The 21,469-nt window shown below is 36.0% G+C and overlaps 4 protein-coding genes across 16 annotated transcripts in view; 1 reads left to right on the top strand and 3 right to left on the bottom strand.

Moving 5' to 3' along the window:
- LOC105670002 (collagen alpha-3(IX) chain-like) overlaps positions 1 to 4,321 on the bottom strand; it is a 17,241-nt gene extending 12,920 nt beyond the window's left edge. For all 5 annotated transcript variants that reach the window (XM_067359327.1, XM_067359330.1, XM_067359331.1 and 2 more), the window contains exon 1: positions 4,182 to 4,321. The gene's annotated coding sequence lies outside the window, so the exon portion shown is untranslated. The remainder of the gene's footprint in view (positions 1 to 4,181) is intronic.
- LOC105670003 (uncharacterized) overlaps positions 1 to 9,117 on the top strand; it is a 22,159-nt gene extending 13,042 nt beyond the window's left edge. For 2 of the 4 annotated variants that reach the window (XM_012363274.2, XM_067359353.1), the window contains one exon: positions 910 to 4,000. In XM_012363274.2, coding sequence (XP_012218697.1) covers positions 1,157 to 2,755 — 1,599 coding nt within the window. In that variant the 5' untranslated portion in view covers positions 910 to 1,156 and the 3' untranslated portion in view covers positions 2,756 to 4,000. Of the gene's footprint in view, positions 1 to 909; positions 4,001 to 4,133; positions 5,316 to 5,763; positions 7,250 to 7,333 lie in introns of those variants that run through there. The other 2 variants (XR_010891249.1, XR_010891250.1) reach the window with 2 other exon arrangements.
- Positions 4,815 to 8,201, bottom strand: LOC137001122 (ATPase family AAA domain-containing protein 2-like). 5 transcript variants are annotated; one of them, XM_067359350.1, is made up of 11 exons: positions 8,048 to 8,201; positions 7,837 to 7,985; positions 7,351 to 7,620; positions 7,086 to 7,277; positions 6,743 to 6,924; positions 6,498 to 6,684; positions 6,239 to 6,424; positions 5,776 to 5,911; positions 5,608 to 5,706; positions 5,448 to 5,546; positions 4,815 to 5,276 (listed from the first exon to the last, which is right to left on the bottom strand). In XM_067359350.1, the coding sequence occupies exons 1-11, from the start codon at positions 8,199 to 8,201 to the stop codon at positions 4,975 to 4,977; spliced, it is 1,956 nt and encodes a 651-aa protein (XP_067215451.1). In that variant the 3' UTR covers positions 4,815 to 4,974. The 5 variants fall into 5 exon arrangements, with proteins under 5 accessions (XP_067215451.1, XP_067215448.1, XP_067215453.1 ...); XM_067359347.1 differs by having other exon boundaries at positions 5,608 to 5,911; XM_067359352.1 differs by lacking the exon at positions 5,448 to 5,546.
- Positions 8,640 to 21,469, bottom strand: LOC105670006 (ATPase family AAA domain-containing protein 2-like). Of its 2 annotated transcripts, XM_067359322.1 has the most exons (16): positions 21,123 to 21,469; positions 20,311 to 20,539; positions 19,872 to 20,172; positions 19,629 to 19,800; positions 19,469 to 19,535; positions 19,132 to 19,381; positions 16,011 to 16,225; positions 15,623 to 15,915; positions 15,222 to 15,539; positions 14,959 to 15,140; positions 14,680 to 14,866; positions 13,932 to 14,410; positions 13,672 to 13,857; positions 13,467 to 13,502; positions 12,382 to 13,237; positions 8,640 to 12,275 (listed from the first exon to the last, which is right to left on the bottom strand). In XM_067359322.1, exons 1-16 carry the CDS (start codon positions 21,126 to 21,128, stop codon positions 12,222 to 12,224), a joined length of 3,831 nt encoding a protein of 1,276 aa, XP_067215423.1. In that variant the 5' UTR covers positions 21,129 to 21,469; the 3' UTR covers positions 8,640 to 12,221. The 2 variants fall into 2 exon arrangements, with proteins under 2 accessions (XP_067215423.1, XP_067215424.1); XM_067359323.1 differs by lacking the exon at positions 13,467 to 13,502 and having other exon boundaries at positions 21,123 to 21,468.

Here is a 21,469-nt window from a genome sequence, read left to right as displayed (position 1 = left end):
ACTTTTAACTCTATTCTAATTCACTCATTAAAATTTAACGAGTGAATTATGCAGCTTTATACGTATAGCATTTTTCCGTTTGCAGATTAAACTAGCAATTGGTGAAAATATTCGATTAGTTATAAGAATACACAATATTTGACTCAATGCCGTGATTAAACCTGCTAGCTACTTTTTATAACATTATTAATTTTAAGTCTTTTAAGTCTATTAAATAATTCGAGTTACTTCTCATCCAAATGCATATTATTTTAACATGGAATTAAAACTAGCTACAGGTATAACTTCCATTTATTTATTTAATACTTGATTAAAAACGGTTGATTTCCGTTGCTTAAAACTCATAGACTATGCATTTGATATTGAAAATTGCAAATTAGAAATTTAAAGTCAATTTTTTAATGAATTAAATTCTATGGGACAAAATTTTGATTGCCCGATCCAATTAAATTTTAATTTCTTACACGCAATTTCCAATGTGTAATCTAATATTCAACCTTGGCAAATAAATTTAGTAGAAATTTGATATCATGAGAAGTGATGTAATAAAAAGTTAAAAATGAGTTGATAACGAGTTGATAACTGTTGCATCCTATCAATGTTATTGAAACACCAATCTTATCAATTTATTCTTGTTCAAAAAGTAGTTGAACAATTTGTCGAACGTTTTCGTAATATAAAATTGATCAAGAAGTTCTTCGTCCTTTTTTTTGTTTTATTAGTATAAGAATTACAAAAAAAAGGAATAATATTCTTTATCAATTTATATCATTAATTTATGTTACGTTCAATTGTGCTGGAATGTGTATTCACACGTATTACATATTATATTTTGGTTAACGGTCAAATTCGACTGTTGCCAATAACATACACAGCACGATACCAATTTGTCTTTTGTCTCGACGTCAGGTCACATCCTCAGTGATTCCCTCAGGTGAGGTGGCGCCACATCCGATATAAGACGAAGTTGAACGAAGCCCCGTTGCTGACGAAGCGAAGCTTATTATCGGCGACGAACTACCGCGCGCGGTAGTTGCCGCGGTGGTGCGACTGGGGCTTCTCAGGCATTCGGCAATATAAAAGCGGTGAAAGAACAACAAAGAAGATTTGTCGGCCAAAAAAAAAAAATTGGTTGCTCTCCGACGTGGACGTCGACATGCCGGCAAACAAAAGAAGATTCCGCATTCCCGCTGGCGTGACTTTGCGGGAGTGCAGTGTTGTTATTGTCGGAAGTACATGCAAGATATGCGGCAGAGACTTCAAGTGTGAAAGTGACGTTATTCTGCATAGACGATGGAGACACAATACAGCTATAGGACCTTTAATCGAAAGCCTGAACAACGAGAGTTACTTTCAGGACATCGGCCAGAACTGCGACATATGTAACGCGTATTTTGTAAATATTTCGGACTTGAAAATTCATAAACGACTAATACACAAACACAGGCGCAGAAAGAAGCTTCGAAAAGAGACTGTACATGTGACATTCAAATTACAAGGAGTAACCATAATGGATGTCAATTTAGATCGAAAATATTTGAAAGTGCAGGAGAATCTTAGATATGTCGTCGATGCTGATACGCAAACACCAAATTGGTTTGAAGAACATCCAGATGACTGCGCGACGAATATTGATTTGTTTCTTCGGGACCCTGTTGCAAATGACAGTCATATAGAATATGGTATATGGCCCCACAAAGCAAATCGATACATTGTAGGTAAATTTGCGTCCACTAAAGACGACACAATAGCATGTTCAACCAATATAGTGGGGAGAAGTCTCGCGAAGATCCTGAATATGCCTCATAGAAACACAATCGCCGGTAGTGACGATTCGTACAAAGAATACGAAATTCCTCACGATTCCACTTCTAAGGAACATTCCAACGTGCTTCTCGGAAATCTCACTATACATGATAAGGAAAATTCGCAAAGGATAGACAATGCGTATTCAAAAGAGCGAGAGAGAAAAAAAGCATATTGTGAAGACAAAATTCTAGATGATTCTAAAGAATTTTCTATGTACCAATCAAACAAATCCGATCAAATAGTATCGTCTGTTTCTAAACAAAATTCTTGGTCCAGCAAAAATTGTCACGATCTTATTAGCCGGTCTAATAAAGTTGCAGGATATAAGAAAAGTGCTGGATTAACAAGTTCTGTAATAGATTCTGTAGAAGTACCTATTGATAATGAAAATAATAATTTTGATAGTGCAATGAAGAAACGTACTCTTTTATCTAGAGATAATGAAAAAAACGAATCGCTAAAAGTAGATTCGAACGTTGATGATGATATACAGGAAGTGCTACGGATAACAAGAGGAAATGCACAAAGCGATATCAACCATGAGTCGCCTAATCGCACGGAAAGAGAGATGTTAGTACAAAACTCTGCCGAATTGTATATGCTTTCTATACAAGGAAAATCAACCGTTTATCCTGAAAAATGCAATGCTGAATTTACGACGAATGTTGAATCGTCCAATTACTTACCGTTTACAACAATTACCGAAAGTAGTTATCAGTTTCTGGCAAATACATTTGATAAGAAACTGGGCATCTATTTGGAAGATCTTCACCATTACGGAATCAGATGCTACGAAAATTTACCAGAAATTAATAACAATAACTTAGAAGAGTACCCTGTATATGATCATCAAGATTTTTTGAATCCATGGATGCAAGCAGCGGAATCACAATACACCAACGGATTGAGAGCGAATGACAATGAAGCGATTGTTGTACTAGATTAAGCGTATATTAGTAAAAATTTGTTAACTAGCGTTGGATTGTAGGTACGATTGTAAATCGTAATTTTTTCAAAGCTCAAATGCGAATGTGCCAATGTATCTTTCCTTCTTTAATTTTACTTTTCTTAAATATTAGAAGACAATAGTAATTTATTTTATGTTATATGCATATATAAATATTATATATCTGTTCTGTAGCCGTTAATTTATATTGTAGAATGAATGCAAAAATGTAGTTATTTTGCATTATCGTTTTTTCTATTATATTCTCTTTTTTTATTTTAACCATTTATATTTATGGAACAAAATATTGTGATCCAATAGATAAAACGAGTATAACGATGTAACATATAAATTAAGTTTCAATCCTGAAGTAACTATTATTATGGTAAATAATATAAAGATGTTAAAATATAATCCCATATATATATATATATATATATATATATATATATATATATATATATATATACACATATATATGCAGTTAAAATCTCTATCTGATTATGAGAAAAATACTGCGATATATTTTGGTGATCGGGAGATTATGAATCTGAATAATCACGATTCTTAATCTTGATCATCTATTGATCATTTTAATACAAAGATTGATAAAAATTTGCTAAATGTTATCATGATATTAATTGGAAATATTTAGAAAGAATGACGTACTTACCAGTGTTAAATATTATGTAAACTTATTATCAGTGCTAATCATGATGTAATACTTGTTTCTCATTTTTTTAAATTTTTGATTTATGTGATTGAATAATAGTTTTGTAACAATCACATTAATCGTTTGCGCTAAAAATTGACAGTTGTTTAATTACTTAATTATATATTTCTATTTAATATAAGTTAGCAGTTAGTCAATATTATTTTTTTAATTTTATATATTTTACAAAAGTTTTTATATCTTATTCCTTTGTAAGGAGCTTAGAGCTTAGAGATTAAAGCATTTTGTTTCAAAGGAAAGACTTCCGGAAATTAGTTTATGTACAATTTGCGACTCTTTATTTGTTTTTATCTTTGTCACATTGTGCGTCACTATGTGTGTTGGTCAATTTTTCTAACGGTAATATTTCTGCCAAAATGTGGTTTTCCGTAGCACATAGAAGTATCGGCGGCGTCTCGTCTACCTTTTTAAGAGTAAGCTGCGATGTTAAGAAAGCTCAATTTGATATTTTAAGATCTTTCCAACATACCTCTTCTACATGTTTGTAATAAATATTTGTTAAAAATCTGAAACTCTGTTATTTTTATATCGTTCATCTGCTTAAACGCTTACGATAGAATCAAACCGCAAATTTTATAAAAGTAACTATCATAAATGAGAATTATGAAAATTTAATTTGTGTTAAAAATCAGTTATCTATTGCAGCAATAATTTCACGCATAATAATACGAAGAAAAAACGTTCACAAGTTACCCTGTTCCACGTGTGGTTTCCTGTTGATATCTCCGCTGGAAGTGGTTTAGAGGACTGCCAACGATTTATCGCCGTCCGTTTATCAGCAATGGTCAGCAGATAAACGCGTTCTTTGATGTAACGTTACACTTCACATCCGGCCACGTGATTTTACAGAACGTAACTGTACCCGGAATATAGATGCAACACGGCAAACAGCATTTCATCGTAGCTGCACGCTAACTGATAAGCCTATGGAGCACCGTCGCCGAACCCCTCCACCACATGCAGAGATGCTCTCTCGAGTAGGAGAAACTGATTCGTTTCTACGAACTACAAAGAGAATAGAGACGAGAAGTCATTCGTGCAGCATTAAGTCGGTGCAACAAAGGCGCATCAATTATGTGGCACAAAGCAGAGATCAATTCATATTGAACATATCGATAATGAAAAATAGGAGGAGGGTTTCGATAATTGCTATTAATATAAAAGATTCTCGAAGACATTTGCATCTGAAAACACGAGAATAAAATTGATAATTATTAGTATTCTTAGTTAAATTATATATATATAATTTAAACAAAATAAATATTTAGTTAAATAATTAAATATTACGCGCGTTAACAATTAGAAAAAGGAATATCTTTTCAAACAAACAATCCACTACATTATTTATTATATCACATTATATCACAACAATATTACATTTCACAAATTTGTTATTAATTATTGCGTTCCGTTACAGCATTTTGCATATTTAGACATCACAACGACGATTGACAAGAAGTGAGAGCACGTTCCACCAAATTAATAATTAATCTTCCTCCTGTTGTGCACGCATTTTGACTCGTTTCAGTTCCTCGTAACGTACAACATACTCGTTTACCGTTGCACACAAATCTCCGTTGTGCTCCATTGTGAGTTCGAGAGAGGAGAACAAGCTCTCCAGTAAATGACTCGGCCATTCGTTCGTCGATCGAACTATCATTTCGATCAAGTCCTCGATTTGAGAACTGAAAAATTTCTCGGTGCTGGACGATACGCCGGATGTTAGTTTCTGTCGTTTGGAAGGCGGACCCTCGCCGGATGCGCTGTATTCTCTTTTGATGTTTGTTCCTGTATCAATCACCGATGCAAATTTATAATATTAATATAGTTAAGTATAATTATTTATCTATTCGCTTAAAAATTTATCAATTTATTAATGTAGTTAATATATTCATAATAAATTTTTAAGGGGTTGCTATACATGTAAGCTGGATCTATAAGATTATAATTGATATTTACTTGATTTAGAAGATGTCGAGTGCGAAGATCGTACAGAACCCAATTTATTTCGCGCTTTCGATTCCATTTTAATTTTTTTCGACCGTGCTGCACTAATCTCTATATATATACATGAATAATTTGTAAATTTTATACGTGAAACTTGCGCTTTGAAACTTACCTAGTAACCCGTTAGAGTTAGTAGAATGCACATAGCTCCTTAGCTTTCTGTTATTTTCGCCCTTGAGCTTCTTCGGACTCAGGATTTGCACCAGATCGGCTGCATTTGTTAGAAACCGATTTAATTCAATGATTATACGGTAAACGATTGTTTTAGACGAATAATCACCTTGTGAAGAGCAGTCAGAAAGATTGCTGGAACCTCCGTTGATGAACAATTGCTTGAAGAAGGAACGCCGTTTTTCCGCCGACGGTAATCTCACTTCGTACACTTCGCCGTGATTATCGTCGTACAGTTCTGCAATCTGTGATGGCAGCCAAGTTTATTACAGCTAATTACTTATCTTATATGAATAGATATATTGTGGCAATATATTAATGATTCCTGAGACATTGGAAAAGTTAATAATGCTATTTTTATTTCTAAAATATAATTCTAGAAATATTGCTGTTAACATTTTCAAATTTCGCTAATTTATCAATTTTTTATTTTTAGATAAACTTTATAAAAAATATAGCAAATTAAGACAATTAAGGCAATTAGTTAAACTTAAACGCACTAAATGCATACAAAATACAAAAAAAAGCAATGTTAAAATAAGCGCCTATCGAAATTATTGAAAGGACGTTACCTCCAGTGGCAGATTAGAATGTCGACAATGGGCAGTCATTAAGACGAGCATGTGGACCGATCGGTCGAGACCACGCATTAATGAGGTGAAAACTACTCTCGCCGTCTCGTTCAACAGATCCCACCAAGTTAAAATACCAGGAACGTACAGCAGTGCCGGTAAAGTGCGACGTGCGGTCTTGATCTTCTGTTATCACAACAAAATGACTATTTGACACACTTCTCTGAAGACAAACGCGTGAAAACAATTAGTTCTCTACCTGTATCATGGCTTCCTCGGCCGCCTTGTCTGTTTCCTCGAACAGCGTCGTGACGTCCAAGATGTGACACGGCAGATGTTCCAAAGTGTGCAGCAACGCCGGTCCCAAATGACGAGTATGAGAATCGTCATCGCCGCACAGCAAAATTCGCGGACAAACGCTCGACTTGGACGTCGCTTTGCCTGTACTGCAATTCAAATTATTATTTTAATTTTTGCTTTATATATAATCAGATCGCGACTTACATGTTGTCGGATGTCAACATGCCAGTTGGACAAAGCATTTGTAATCGCGTCAGGATGTTCGCCAAATCCTCTTGCAACAACGGTTGAACCTTGACGGACAAATTCTTGATTGGAGCGATGATGATGCGATGCGACGCTGGAACGATATTTTGACGCGCTTTCAGGAAATCTTCCTTTTCCACCTTGATGAAAAATTATTAAGGCGTTTAAAATGTTCAGTATTCACATATAAGAATAATATAAGATGTATATAAAAAATTCTTTATATATAAAAATTGATTTCTGTCAAAATCATTTCTTTTATATTTGCTTAATTTGTTATGCAAAATTAATCGTATCTTACTTTCAATTGGCGTTCGTTGATGTGATACTTCGATTTGCAAGTATAGATTTGTGGATAGTTCCTGCGAATGGAGCACATAACTGCTTCGGCGCAAAGAGCCTGTAGATCGCTGCCGCAAAATCCTAATGTTTTCGATGCCAAATACGCCAAAAATTTTTGCGCAGGTTTCTGTTTCCAACTTTTGATGTGCACCTATCATCATACATAAACATTTTTGTTTCATATTTCTTTATTTTTTTTATTTATAGTTCTATTAAGACGATACCGAAAGTATCTCTTTTCTGGCGCTGTAACAAGGCAGGGGGAAATACAATTCCTTGTCGAATCTGCCGGGTCTCCTCAGAGCGGGATCTATCGCATCGATCCTGTTGGTCGCGCCTATCACTATGATCTCGGAATTATTGTCCAAACCGTCCATCAAAGCCAGGAGAGTGGAGACCACGCTAGCATGAACGAAATCCTGCCGACTGGACCTCACGGGAGCTAAACCGTCCACTTCGTCGAAGAAGATAATGCACGGCTTCGTCTGTTGTGCCTGGTAAGTGAAACAATCATCGGTTTAAATACATCACATTTATTGCTGGGCTTGCACAGAGAATTTTATGCGACGTATAATTTGCGCAAAACAGTTATTTGTGCAAATAAGGAAGAAGGAAAAATAATCACAGACTGATCCTTATTCTGGATATTTATTTTTGAATGTACAATATTGCGTGCACAATAAGAATTATTAAAATTAAACTTCACCAACCAACAAGAAAATTTTCTCGAGCTTCTTTTCGCTCTCTCCGACCCATTTGCTGAGACAATCGGAACCCTTGCGCGAGATGAAGGAGACCTTGCGCTCAGAATTGCTGCATTCTGTCGCTAGAGCACTGGCCACGAGAGTCTTGCCTGTTCCTGATAAAAAATTAAAGCGAGAGATCCTCGCTTAAAAAAAAAAAATAAACATTTGACATTACCTGGAGGACCGTAGAACAACAAACCACGCGGCGGTCTAAGATTAAACTTAGCATACACGTCGCCGTACATCAGCGGAAACAGAACCATCTCCTTCACGATTCTAATGTGCTTCTCCAGCCCTCCGATGCAGGAGAAATCCTTCAGGTTGGACATATTTCTTCGCAAATACTCGAGCAGAGCCGTCGATTTTTTTATTCACTTCTCTGCGCGCTTCTATTGCAAATGATTAATACAAAAATATCGTTATTACCATCATTGACTATCCTTGGCATAAATCTCTCGATTCATTCACACATTATGCGAATGATCTTACGATCGGTATCATCACTAGAATTTTTGTGCGGATGCTTGGAGTTACGAGAGATCACTACTCAATTTCATCATTCCCGACGTTTCACCAGCAAACAGACAGGAAAGTTATACACGAATCGATACACGAATACGCACATTAATTGTATCGATACGACGGCATTCATATATTTCCGCACACCTTCGCGCAAACGTGTAAGCAAGATGACGATTTCGCGATGAGACAACCAAGGAAATGCAGAGGAAACGGAATAAAATCGCAAATAAATCGTTATAAGCCAGTTACATTACGAAACTTTATTTCACTATAGTGTATGACAATAAATGTATTACTTATATGATAAAATAAATAAGGCAGTGGATGCATCGCCGCTTTTCGTCCGTACCTTTTACAACTTGTTAGTGTGTGGAGATTCTTAAGACTACCGTCTACCCATGTGTGTCGTCGGTAGAAAAAATTGCCGGACTTGATATGCTACAGCTTAAGCTCAAACGCACTTCGTTCTTCGTAGAGAGTAGTCTTAAGGGTCATTATATTGAGAGAAAGAGAGAGAGAAAACTGTGGTCGCTCGTCTGTAATCGGCAGTGTTGCAAGATTTCTCGATCCGACAGCGCATACATCAATTATACAAAGTATGTACGTATGCGATGCGAAAACAGTGAGATGATGGTATATCCAAAAGTAGCACCAAAAAACGTAACCGTGGAATTAGCCGTTTGTTTTTCGGAATATTATTTCGAAGCGGAATGTAAATCGTAATCGTTGGAAGAAAAAATTACATCCACTCGATGGCTGATTTCGATATTATTAATCGCCAATGTAACTTTTTCATGTTACACTTAATAAACGCTTCACAATAATCGTTATTATTCGAGAAGAGAGTTTTGATAGAGCAATCTGTCATTCCTTCTTTGGCAAATACCGAATACTTGTGTAATTCCCGCTGAGCGGGTTCTTATCATCGCGCAAATAAGAGAATCGACAATTCGTACTGACACTGAAGCGATTGCCTTTCTTTTTCTTCTAATGAAAACTGAATCGAGAACAACATGTAATTTATACGTATAATACGAACACTAAAAAGCGAGCATTTTTTTTTTCTTCTAAACCTCAGTCTTCGATTCTATATACTCACTAAAAAATTTTACAATCATAATACAATCGAATTTCGACGAACAATTCAATTGTCGAACAAAACGAATTCTTACGCTAACTATATAAATTTTTTCGCTACGAATGCATCGCAAGAAACGGATATGCTACTAACAAAACTTACACCTTTCGCTTGAACTAAAAATTCACATCTCAACAGCGATGATATATCCCTAAGAAAGATATTACACACGAATCACATAAGTTTTATTAATTTAGAGTTTACTTCCTATAATTCCTAATTCGTATGGTTTGAACGGCAAAAGGTGAAGTCGCACTCTGTACGTCGCTTCCGACAATCATATGTACTGTTCAGACGGTTATTGGAGAGAATCTGCCTTTTAGATTGCTCGAAAACAGAAGTGAAAACGAGTTCTCATCTCGTCGCACACGACTGTATCTGGTAACTAATCGTTTATAATTATAGCAAATCACAACCAATACACGAATCTGGAAGGCAAGTTATATACTCTAAATATTTACTAATATTTATACATGTACATATAACAAAATCTCCCAGAATCGTCGCAATTCTTCTCGAGCGCAGATGTACAGCTTCAAATTTAATAAATGCGGCAGTTGCTACAAAAATCGATGCGATCACAGCTTTAGAAACATAAAAACATAAAATCTAAAAGTCAGATCTGTTCTAAAAATACGAATAGTTGGAAAATTCAAATAAAGAAACGAATAAATAAATAAAAAATAAGATAAATCAAAAATAGATAGGATCATAAGCATGGAAAAAATGCAATAATCCTGGGATACTTTGTAGAGCGACGGCCAGATATTCAAGAGTGCTTAGGACCGACTGAAAGTCAACGTTTCGTTATCGCTTCAATATTCATTCAAATTTTCAAATCAATCATTTCTTTCGGAAAATTCTTAGTGAAATAGGGTTATCTTTTTTTCCTTGCCCTAATTTCTTAAATTCTTATCCAGAGTTTTAATGTGTATTATTGTAGCTCACTTGCGAAGATCTAAAACGTGAGCGCGACTGAATTTACAATTTTAAAAACATTTTTGAAGTCTTACAACTGATCTAAACGTGACTAACTAGCCGCCACTGTATAACGCGTTTCATCGAGGTATTTCATATTTATAATAGTGTATGTGTGTATATTAAGTGCCCTGTTTCCATCTTCAACGAGTAAAACCTTGTACTTTTTACAACTTTGGTCTATTTAGATTGCAGATTATTAGTCGCATTTTAGATACATCTTATTTCGTATGAACTGAAACTGCACGAATATAGGATGGGCCACGAATCACTATCACGAGAAAAAAATCACGTTTATGATCGTTCAACAACTTGGAAAAAATAACAGTTTTTTTTTTTTTAAATAAAATAATACTATTGCATGCAATAATATCGCATGTTATTCCTGGACGTAATGGAATAATTTCTATGCTTCTTTTAATACGTCAAACTCAAATTCTTTTATGTGAATTTCTTCTCGAGATAATAGTCTTTGACCTACTCGCTTTACATCAAGTATATCATCTTATGCTAATTATAATTTGAATTGATACATTCTGTAGCGCGAGGTATATTGATACACGGAGGAAAACCACAATTCTTAACAGATATAAAGAAATATACGTTCCTGTCTTCCATATAACTGTGCAACTGTGTAATCTTTTATCTAACAAGAATACTTGGAATAATCCCTCGTCGGCATTATTATAAAATGCCGCACTCTTGTCTTGTAAGTATTTGAAATGATGAAATTGGAAACGATTATTGTGCCATATTAACGTATTCATTTAACACAGATTCCATCTGTATCGGAATTAGTTAAGTACACAATGTACCAATTCCTGTTTTCCCTTTCGTGTTATATTTAATATAATCAATCCAATATTCATCGATGTAACTTAAAATAAATTGAAGATAATTTTTGCAAAGTTATGCTATAGCAGCAAGGTCTGCATGTAATTCTTTTCTACGTGCTCTCAAGAGTACACGATTATCCTAAAGAAATATTATGCATAAATGTTTAGCAATTTTTATCACTTTTGCCTTATTTTGGCTCGCCAAACATAATTTGAATAATAATCTCAATAATAAAAGCAATTCCATGAATTGCCAAATTTGCAGCTTTAGCTATATCTTTAGAAATTCAAGTGAAATTTATTTTTTAGAAAAGAAGTTCGTAAATGGCTGCATGTAGTAAAACGGCGACGTAATGTCTTTAGAAATTCAAGTAAAATTTATTTTTTAGAAAAGAAGTTCGTAAATGGCTGCATGTAGTAAAACGGCGACGTAATGTCTTTGTTACTTTAGCCATACGATCGAAAATCACGATATTATTCCATTTTGTTATGCAAAATATCAATAATTATCTGATTGGAAATTTATCATGCTTTTACAGTATGTACAAAATCCAATATGATTATATACCTGAAACTCAATATTTAACTAAATTAGTTACTTACTATCTTACACAACAAATATGATTGCTTTGAAAATACATGTTATTTACGTAAAGACTGGCAGTACAATAACTAAGAAATATACCGTTCCAAAGTTTCAAGTGGATATAACATTGATAATATTCGATTTTTTGTTTAATATAAATATACAAAAGAAAGACTTTGTGCCGTGTGGCTAAAGAAATTACGATAGTATAATATTTCTATATGTCATAATACCTTCAGCCACGTGTCAGACTCTTTCGTATATTTGCCAGTGACCTGCATGTTGTATTCTAGTGACGCTGTAACTTGTACTCCGTAAACTTTTCCACTTCCTTGAGCAAGTCCTGCACATACAATATATAAAACATTTATATTAACGCTGAATTAGGATAAGAATCGATTTTTTTATTAGTATTTCCTATTTTTTTAATTGATATGAAATGTATTTACCTTTGGCAGTGATTTTCTATCATACTTGTGAGCATATTTTCCAACGCATCTGCTTAGTTGCACATAGATATCGCATAATACCTCGACAGGGAAGTCCTTTGTCGCCTCAACGGTAAAATGCCATGCATTTTCGAGCTCGGTTCTATCAACTATAACTTTCTCGTTTTCTTCGATTTTATCTCGACTAGAATCGCTTTCGATGGCGAATGATAGTTCGTCCATGCTTTCGCGTCGAGATGATGAACTTGAATCCCCGTTTCTAACAGGTCTTTCTTCGTCCATGAAGCATATCTCCATTTGCTCGAGATTATCTATTCGTTGATCCGTGCTGTTGTGACTTCCCTTTGAATTTTCGTTCTGCGAATCGTTCTCCGAATCGGTATTATCGAACACGTGCCCGTTTAAAACGCTATTTGCCTCGGTTTCGAATTCTTGGAATTTTTCTAGATCAATGCTAGTGGTAGTTTCATTGCTTAATGATTTACGCGCTACTATCTCCGTAACGCTCTCGTCGAAAGCAATCTTTTTCTTCTTATGAACTTTCTTCACGTAACCTCGCGCCCAGGCGGGTATTTTACGTTTCCTCGAAGAACCGAATTTCTTCCCGTTCACAACGAGAGAATGACTAGAATTTACAGACTCCTTCTTTTCCACTCGATCGCTTGTGAGAGTGGATTCTGACTTTGTATTCTTATTTTCTTCCTGATTGTTACAATTGCTCTCTAGAATTCGACGATTCTTCGAAATTTCACGACATTTATCTTCGAAATCGGAATCTAGCTCAGCTTTTATTAAGGCGTAAGCATTATCACGCAAAGAACACGCCCGATGCCTTATCAATTTATCCGCAGGATCCCTGTGAAAAGTAAAATGTATTAATAGCGCGTAAAGGACTCATAGCTCTAGCATTCCATTTATAGAAAGCATGATGACTAATGGGAGTGGTCTTCAATGATGCGTGATGAATTAGTCGTAATGGTGTGTCTAGCAAAACATTAACGATTATGGTGCGCTCTAAATTGAAAACCACTATTATCTACGGAGCGATAACAGCATTACGGATATACAGCAAAAAGCTCAACTACCTCTTTAATATTCCGAGGGAAGGCCTATCACGTAAGCTGACATGAAAACACACAATATAATCAGTATAAAAAGACAGATTGCTAGAAGAACCTTAAGTTATAATAACTGCTTCTGTAATGGTGATACTTTCGCACAAGAGTCGTATGTTTTCCTTGACTCGCTCATATGATCTTTGGAAAGTTCACTTCTAATTTAACTACCAACCTGTCCGGGTTGTATTCCAGAGCGTTTCTGCATATGAGATCAATGTCGTCGAGAAATTCACGGGCGCAGAGATAGCAGTTCATGTCAATTTTGGTCATCATTGTTTCCAGATCCATCGGTTTCTTTATTATCAAGTTGTAATCTGGTACTTCCTCCGTGTCCACTGGCTTCGTAAACATGAAAAATCTGAAACAGCGTTTACGTTAAACGCCTTCGCAGTTGTATGAACAAAAATTGAAATTAATTCATACGACACTTACTGTCGATTTCTTGCGAGTTTAGCGCAGATTTCTCTCAGGAAAATACGTAATTCTCTGAGAGACACTTCGTCCTTCTCATACATCATTTGCTTTTCCTCTTCTGTTAGTTTCTTTGGCAGCGGGTCTGGTGCTAGTGGCAGTGTTTCTAGAACCTCTACTTTTTTGTTTTTGATCTGTGACTGTCTTGAACTCTGAATCATAAAAATATGTCGGAAAAATTTCATTCTTTGCTCAGTAGTGGGAGTTTTCATGGAATACACTTCCCCGCGTAATTCACTGAACAAGCTTTTTAATTGATTCGGGAGATCTTGATAGGTCGCATCGCTTGTTGCAATAATTAAAATTGGCAATGAAGGATCCAGTGCTGCGATGCGGCAGAGGAAAACGGCTTTTACTGTCTCCGGTACGAGAGGCCACCATTGGTCGATCGACCGAATGTAAATTATGGACGGTACATTTCTAGCAGCTTCGTTAAATACCTGTAATATTCAACAATTATCATTGAATAACTTTTTTTTACCTAAAAGACAATAAAATAGAAAGTTCTGATGTGCAATCACAAACATATATAGCTTAAAAGTAGAAAATAAAATTAACCTTTTATTTATATTATTTTTAATTATTAGAAAATTAGTGATCTTTTTGAAAACTTCCAGCAGATATGGAAGAACTTTAAAAATGTTATATAACAATGTTATATTTGCTATAACATATAGGAATGTTATAGAAAGCTATAATCTGATCTAACCTGTACGCAAGTTTCTTCCGGTGATCGAGCACTTTCTGCGAACAATGTACTGACGTCTAACACTTGAACTGGCAGATGTTCCATACAATATAATAACGCTTGAGCTAAATTGGGTCCCTGACCCTCAGATAGATTGCCACCAGAGATCAATAGTCTTGGGCGATGGATACCTTTAGCATTTCTCACTCTGTGAAAAAGACAAATATAGAAATAATCATTCGGAAAAATATGTTTCGTCAACAATTTCAACATTGCTATAATATGTAAAAAAATAATTACTTTGCCATAGCGGGATTTACACCTTGAGGAAATATTCCTTTAATTAAGTTGTTTAATTCTTCCAATGGAGGCCCTAATAGTGGTTCCATAAAAAGCTGTAGTTTTCTCCCTGCGCATGGAGTTATTCTGTGCGATGACGGAACAAGTGTGGAGCTTGCTTGCATAAAATCACGTTTTTTTACCTGTTAATTAAAATAATCAATAGCACATCAACAAATTTCAATTATATGCCAATCATTATTCTCTCTTATTACGAAACGTACTTCGACTCTTTCCGGATCCAGTAATAATCTGTCATTTGTCATATAAATCTGTGGATAAGTTCTTCTTAATCCTTGCAGCACTGCTTCGGTACACAAGGCTCTCAAGTCCGAGCCACAATAACCAGTTGCCTTCTCTGCCAGTATCTCCAATAATTGATCGGACGGCGGACTTTTCCACTTGCTGACGTGAATCTTCAGAATCTCTGATCTCTCTTTCATGGCCGGTAGTGGGAAAAAGAGTTCGCGATCAAAACGGCCGGGTCTTCGTAAAGCCGGATCAATTGCGTCGATTCTATTTGTTGCGCCAATAACTATAACCTTTTGCGAGTAAAAAGAAAGAAGTAGCAATTTAAAAAATCTTATCGGAACAGCCGGCCTAAACATCGTTTCACTTCTATTACCTCTCCTCTATCGCTGAGGCCATCCATGAGTGCTAAAAGTGTGGACACAATGCTGGCATGGATCTGATCTTGCTTAGTACTTCTGACAGGCGCCAGACCATCTATTTCGTCAAAAAATATTATGGACGGTTTCATTTGTTGAGCTTGCTCAAACAACAATCTCAGTTGCCGTTCCGATTCCCCGACCCACTTTGACAGACAATCAGCTCCCTTTCTCATGAAAAATGTCATCTTCTTGCTACCTTGGCTACATTCATTGGCTAGTGCTCTAGCTATCAGTGTCTTGCCAGTCCCTAAGTGAATTTTCAATTTATATAATATTAATATATCAAAATGACTTTTGATTTCATATTTTCATAAAATGATGAGTTTGTAGTGCTATAGATACCTGGTGGACCATGGAACAAGACACCTTTCGGTGGGGTAATGTGATATCTCTCAAAAACATCTGGATAGATCATAGGAAATACGACCATCTCTTTAAGGCAGTGAATGTGGGATTCCAAACCCCCGACGTCGCTAAATCTAATATTAGTGTCTAAGGTGATAGGATTTATGTCAGCTTTTCGATCTGGTGGACCACCTTGAGGTATTGCCGATTGTCTGTAAAAATATTCCCCAATATATTAACAAAACTATCACTCGATTAAAATTTTCTTGTCATATATACACTCACCCGAAAAAAAAGCGGTACACTGAAAATGTGGGGAAAATTCATCAAATTTCAACTGACGATAACTTCGTAAATAATAAAGATAGAAAGTTCTATAAAATATGGAAATGAAGCTAAAAATCTCTACTTTAAGAATCAATTTATTTCAATGTTGCAAAATAAATTTATTGAAAATGGCGGATGACAAAGCGCGAGCATGCAAAATTGAAAAATAATGGTTCGAGTTTGCGACGGTGCACGGTATAAACAAAAAATTGTAGCTTATTGGGATCAAAAGCGTACGAAAGTACAGAGTCTCCTCTTTAAAATGCTTTTTTATGCATCTCGATACGATGATTTTTCGCCGAGAGATTCGCATTTGAAGAAAAAGGCAGATTCTTACTTCAAATGCGAATCTCTCGGCGAAAAATCATCGTATCAAGATGCATAAAAAAGCATTTTAAAGAGGAGACTCTGTACTTTCGTACGCTTTTGATCCCAATAAGCTACAATTTTTTGTTTATACCGTGCACCGTCGCAAACTCGAACCATTATTTTTCAATTTCGCATGCTTTTGCTTTGTCATCCGCCATTTTGGAGAAAGTTATCACACATTATTGCGTTATGAATTTTCGAACACTAGACATCCAAACTTTTAAAATGGTTTTTAAAAAATCCTGCTAGCTGTATTACGTGCCGAGATATTCAATTTTGAACCAGACCGAATTGCAAGAATAAGAATTCTGTGGTTATCAGCTCCGCGGTATTTTAAAACTCCAAACTCTCCTTACGGTTATAAGTGTCAATTCTGCTCTTGGCGTTACCCAGGATCAACGGCGTGAACGTGGCAGAAATCTGATCCCGTGTGCACATGTTGGCACGTGTGTATGTGTGTGTGTGTGTGTGTGTGTGTGTGCGTGCGCGTGCGTGCGTGCGTGCGTGCGCGTGCATGCGTGTGTGTGCGCGTGCACCACTGGGATAAGGACCTCATGGCTCGTTAGATCCACGATATTTTACGACTCCAAACCCTCCCGGTGGTGCGTGTACAATTGTGTGTGCGCGCGCGTATATTAATAATGGGTATGACCTCCTCGTGCGCGTATTACCTCATTCATGCGACGAGGCATACTTCTTATTAGTGTTCTAATTTCAGTCTGCGTAATGTCATTCCACTCTATTTCAAGAACTCTTCGAAGTTCTGGCAATGACTGAGGAGCAGGTATATGATTTCGTACTTTTCTGTTAATATTGTCCCATAGGTGTTCAATGGGATTTAAATCTGGACTCATTGCTGGCCATTCGAGTCGATTTATGCCAACTTCATCGCAGAAATCAAGCACTTTTCTCGCAACGTGCGGTCGAGCATTGTCTTGCATAAACAAAAAGTCCTCTCCGATGAAGTGCGCATACGGAACAACGTACGGTATGAGTACGTCTTCCACGTATACATCTGCGTTCATGTTTGCGTCAAAAAAGTGGAGATCTGTGTGAGCATTCGCAGAAATTCCTGCCCAAACCATTACAGAGCCACCATTGTAGCTAGGCCTCTCACTTACAGTACAGTCTGCAAATCGTTCTCCAACGCGACGGTATACTCGTTCTCGTCCGTCTGAAGAATACAGACAAAAACGAGATTCGTCGCTAAAAAGAACGGTACTCCATTCTGCATATGTCCAGCCTGCATGCTCGACAGCAAAATTGAGTCGAGTTACGCGATGGCGACGCATAAGCGAAGGTACATTTGCTGGCCTGCGCGGAAAAAGACCGTGTTCCGCTAATCTGTTTCGAATAGTGTCAACGGATACATTACATTCGCGGACATCTCTTAAATTGTTTCGAATTTGAACAGCCGTTCGATGTCTGTCTCTTAATGAATTTAAAACAATAAATCGGTCATCGTTTTCATTCGTACAACGAGGACGTCCCGAACCAGGTCTTCTTTGGACAGAATTAGTCTCCAAGTACCTAGCATAAGCAGGTTGCACGGTTGACACTGATAAATCAAGTGCCTCAGCAACGTACCTTCGACTTCTCCCATCTTCAATTAACGCTACAACTTGAGCAGCTTTTTCAGGACTTATCGTCGCCATAATTGACCAATAATTTCAATGCGAAAAGATTAATTATTGTTTACTTTGACGAAGTCGTACGAATAAGTAACGCGTCTCGAAAGAAAAAGATCAAGAGAAATCAAGCACTCTTCTCGCAATGTGCGGTCGAGCATAAACAAAAAGTCAGGGCGGAGAAATCACAAAAGATCTGCAGACATCTCCTTCGGATGCAAAACAATTGATTGAAAAATAATGGTTCGAGTTTGCGACGGTGCACGGTATAAACAAAAAATTGTAGCTTATTGGGATCAAAAGCGTACGAAAGTACAGAGTCTCCTATTTAAAATGCTTTTTTATGCATCTCGATACGATGATTTTTCGCTGAGAGATTCGCATTTGAAGTAAGAATCTGCCTTTTTCTTCAAATGCGAATCTCTCGGCGAAAAATCATCGTATCGAGATGCATAAAAAAGCATTTTAAAGAGGAGACTCTGTACTTTCGTACGCTTTTGATCCCAATAAGCTACAATTTTTTGTTTATACCGTGCACCGTCGCAAACTCGAACCATTATTTTTCATTTTTGCATGCTCGCGCTTTGTCATCCGCCATTTTCAATAAATTTATTTTGCAACATTGAAATAAATTGATTCTTAAAGTAGAGATTTTTAGCTTCATTTCCATATTTTATAGAACTTTCTATCTTTATTATTTACGAAGTTATCGTCAGTTGAAATTTGATGAATTTTTCCCACATTTTCAGTGTACCGCTTTTTTTTCGGGTGAGTGTATATATGTGTATAATTACCTCGCTTTTTTGCCTTTCTTCTTGTCGTAACGTTGTGGTTCAGAATCACTGGAATCGCTAGAACTCGTACTCTTACTCCTGTGCTTTCTTCTTCTCATTGAATTACTGAGAACACTTCTAAGAGCTCTAATAGATCGTCTAACTGGCTCTACATTAGCTTGAAACCTATCTACAGTAGGCTTTTTTTGACGTAAGCTGTACTTTCTAGGCCCAGGAGAATCCGATGACTCGCTCAAATCAGTATCCACAACTGTTTACACAAATAAAATATATTAGATATATTGTTTCTCAGAAGAAAAAACTATGCCTTTCTTATGCTACTATGTTGCAGTACTACCTCTTGGTAATTGCCGTTGAGCCGTACGTCTTGTTCTTTTAATGCGTGTATACATGTCTTCATATCCCTGTAAAAAATAATGAAAAAAAAAAAATATATATATATAAATTTATAGACTGCTATTTAATATATAAAAAAGGAGCTACAAGAATTTGCTTACGTCTTCGTTTTCAGAATTATCATTGTTATCTGGCTTTTCACTTTCTCGCGAACTATCCACGTCTGCTTCATCCTGTTCTGTTTTGGGTTTTTCATTTTTTTCACCTATACTTCCGCATAATCTGGTCACAGGACCTTCTCTAAATCTGCTTGGGCTATCAGACTTTCTTGTCCTGAAGAACATTATTACTTAAATTACATTAAGTTCCCTTAAATAATACACAAGTTTTAACAAATTACATGCCTTGTTTCTTTTTCTTCATTTGTTGGCCTTGTTTGTTCATTAATATCCTTCTCCGGCTCTGTCTTTTCTTTAAGATCGCGATCAGGTCTAACTCTAAGTTCCCTGCTATTTTGTCGTTCATGTTCTGTTCTGTCTCTAAGATGTCTTGTCGGGTTTTTATTAGGTGGATGATTTTCACGAGATCTTAAAGGCATTCGATCTCGAAGATCGCGCTTTCTATCAGGGACATCATCTACTATCTCTTTGTCTGAGGAAGAAGCATGTTGTTGAAACATAGGATATCCTTTTAACGTTTGTGTTCCTGTCGATTTCAATGTTGATCATTAGAAAGAGTTACAATTATTAGCAAATAAGAATATATCATAATTACAATATGTGTTAATTATATGTTTATGTATATTATGATTGATTAACGTAAATTATGATTGATTTATTGTACCTAGAATCCAACTAGTATTGAGGTTGTCATAAGTCTGCATTCTATTACGTGTACTACGACGTACACTTAAATTATTTCTAGTTAGAGGTGAATTAGAGTTAGAATGCGACCTCAGCTTTCGCAAGCTCTTGGATCGTCTAACATTCGAGTCCAAGCTGCGATTGCGAGGAACAAATATTTCTTCCTCAGTGTCCATTGAATCCAATGCAGCATCATCATCTGACATTATCTATAAAATATTGACTTGATAATTTTATTCTGCAACTCACTTAAGATGTACATGTACACATTTTTAACAATATAAACATTTATACTGTTATTTATATGCTGTATGTAAAAATAATTTAAAAATAGATCAAACACACACATACATATACATAGAAATTTTCACAAAAGTAATAAGATGACAAAAGATACTTTTAATCTTTTTAAATATACTAATCCTGATTAATTCTTATTTTTAAATCTAAATAAATATATATAAATGTACAACTGTAGTTTTGATTATTCCATTAAGACACTTTGCAGATGCTTTCATTGTGTTAGTAAACAGCGTGACCAAAAAAGATAAAGACAAGATGTGGAAAAATTATTAAAGAATATCTTAATAATCCGCGAAATTGCAATTAAAATTTATGCAATCAAGTTGCATTGTAACACATTTAAGCGAGAGAGGAATCGGTGGCAAACGTCTAACAACAAACAAACAGAACGCCATGCACGTTATCCATCTCTGAACTTTTGTAATCTTTATCCTTTATACACATTCCTGGGAATTATGCTTCACGCTCAACGAGTACAGCGATAATTACCTTCATTTGGCCAATTTTTGTTGCCGATGTGCGATTAAACCATGAAAATTGTTAACGTCCGTCATATGCGTGTTGGATAATGCTGCACTGCATTCACGATCGCCAGGGATTGTCCTTTCGTAGCAGCACACACACACTGATGGAATAACCGTTTTCGCGATCGAATATCGTTTAACCGAGCGCACTGACCGTCACCGTCAAATAGAGAGCCACATAATCGACGTTAGTACACTTCGAACGGCATTAAAGGAGCGAGACGACCTGAAGTGACTACACTTACAAAATCCGTATCATCTGTATCCGTACCACGCATACCCCACTTCTCTCCGTATGTGTAACTATATAAA

This window comes from Linepithema humile, chromosome 7, assembly GCF_040581485.1.
Source record: "Linepithema humile isolate Giens D197 chromosome 7, Lhum_UNIL_v1.0, whole genome shotgun sequence".
Classification (NCBI taxonomy): domain Eukaryota; kingdom Metazoa; phylum Arthropoda; class Insecta; order Hymenoptera; family Formicidae; genus Linepithema; species Linepithema humile.
This window is presented reverse-complemented; position numbering and strand designations above follow the sequence as displayed.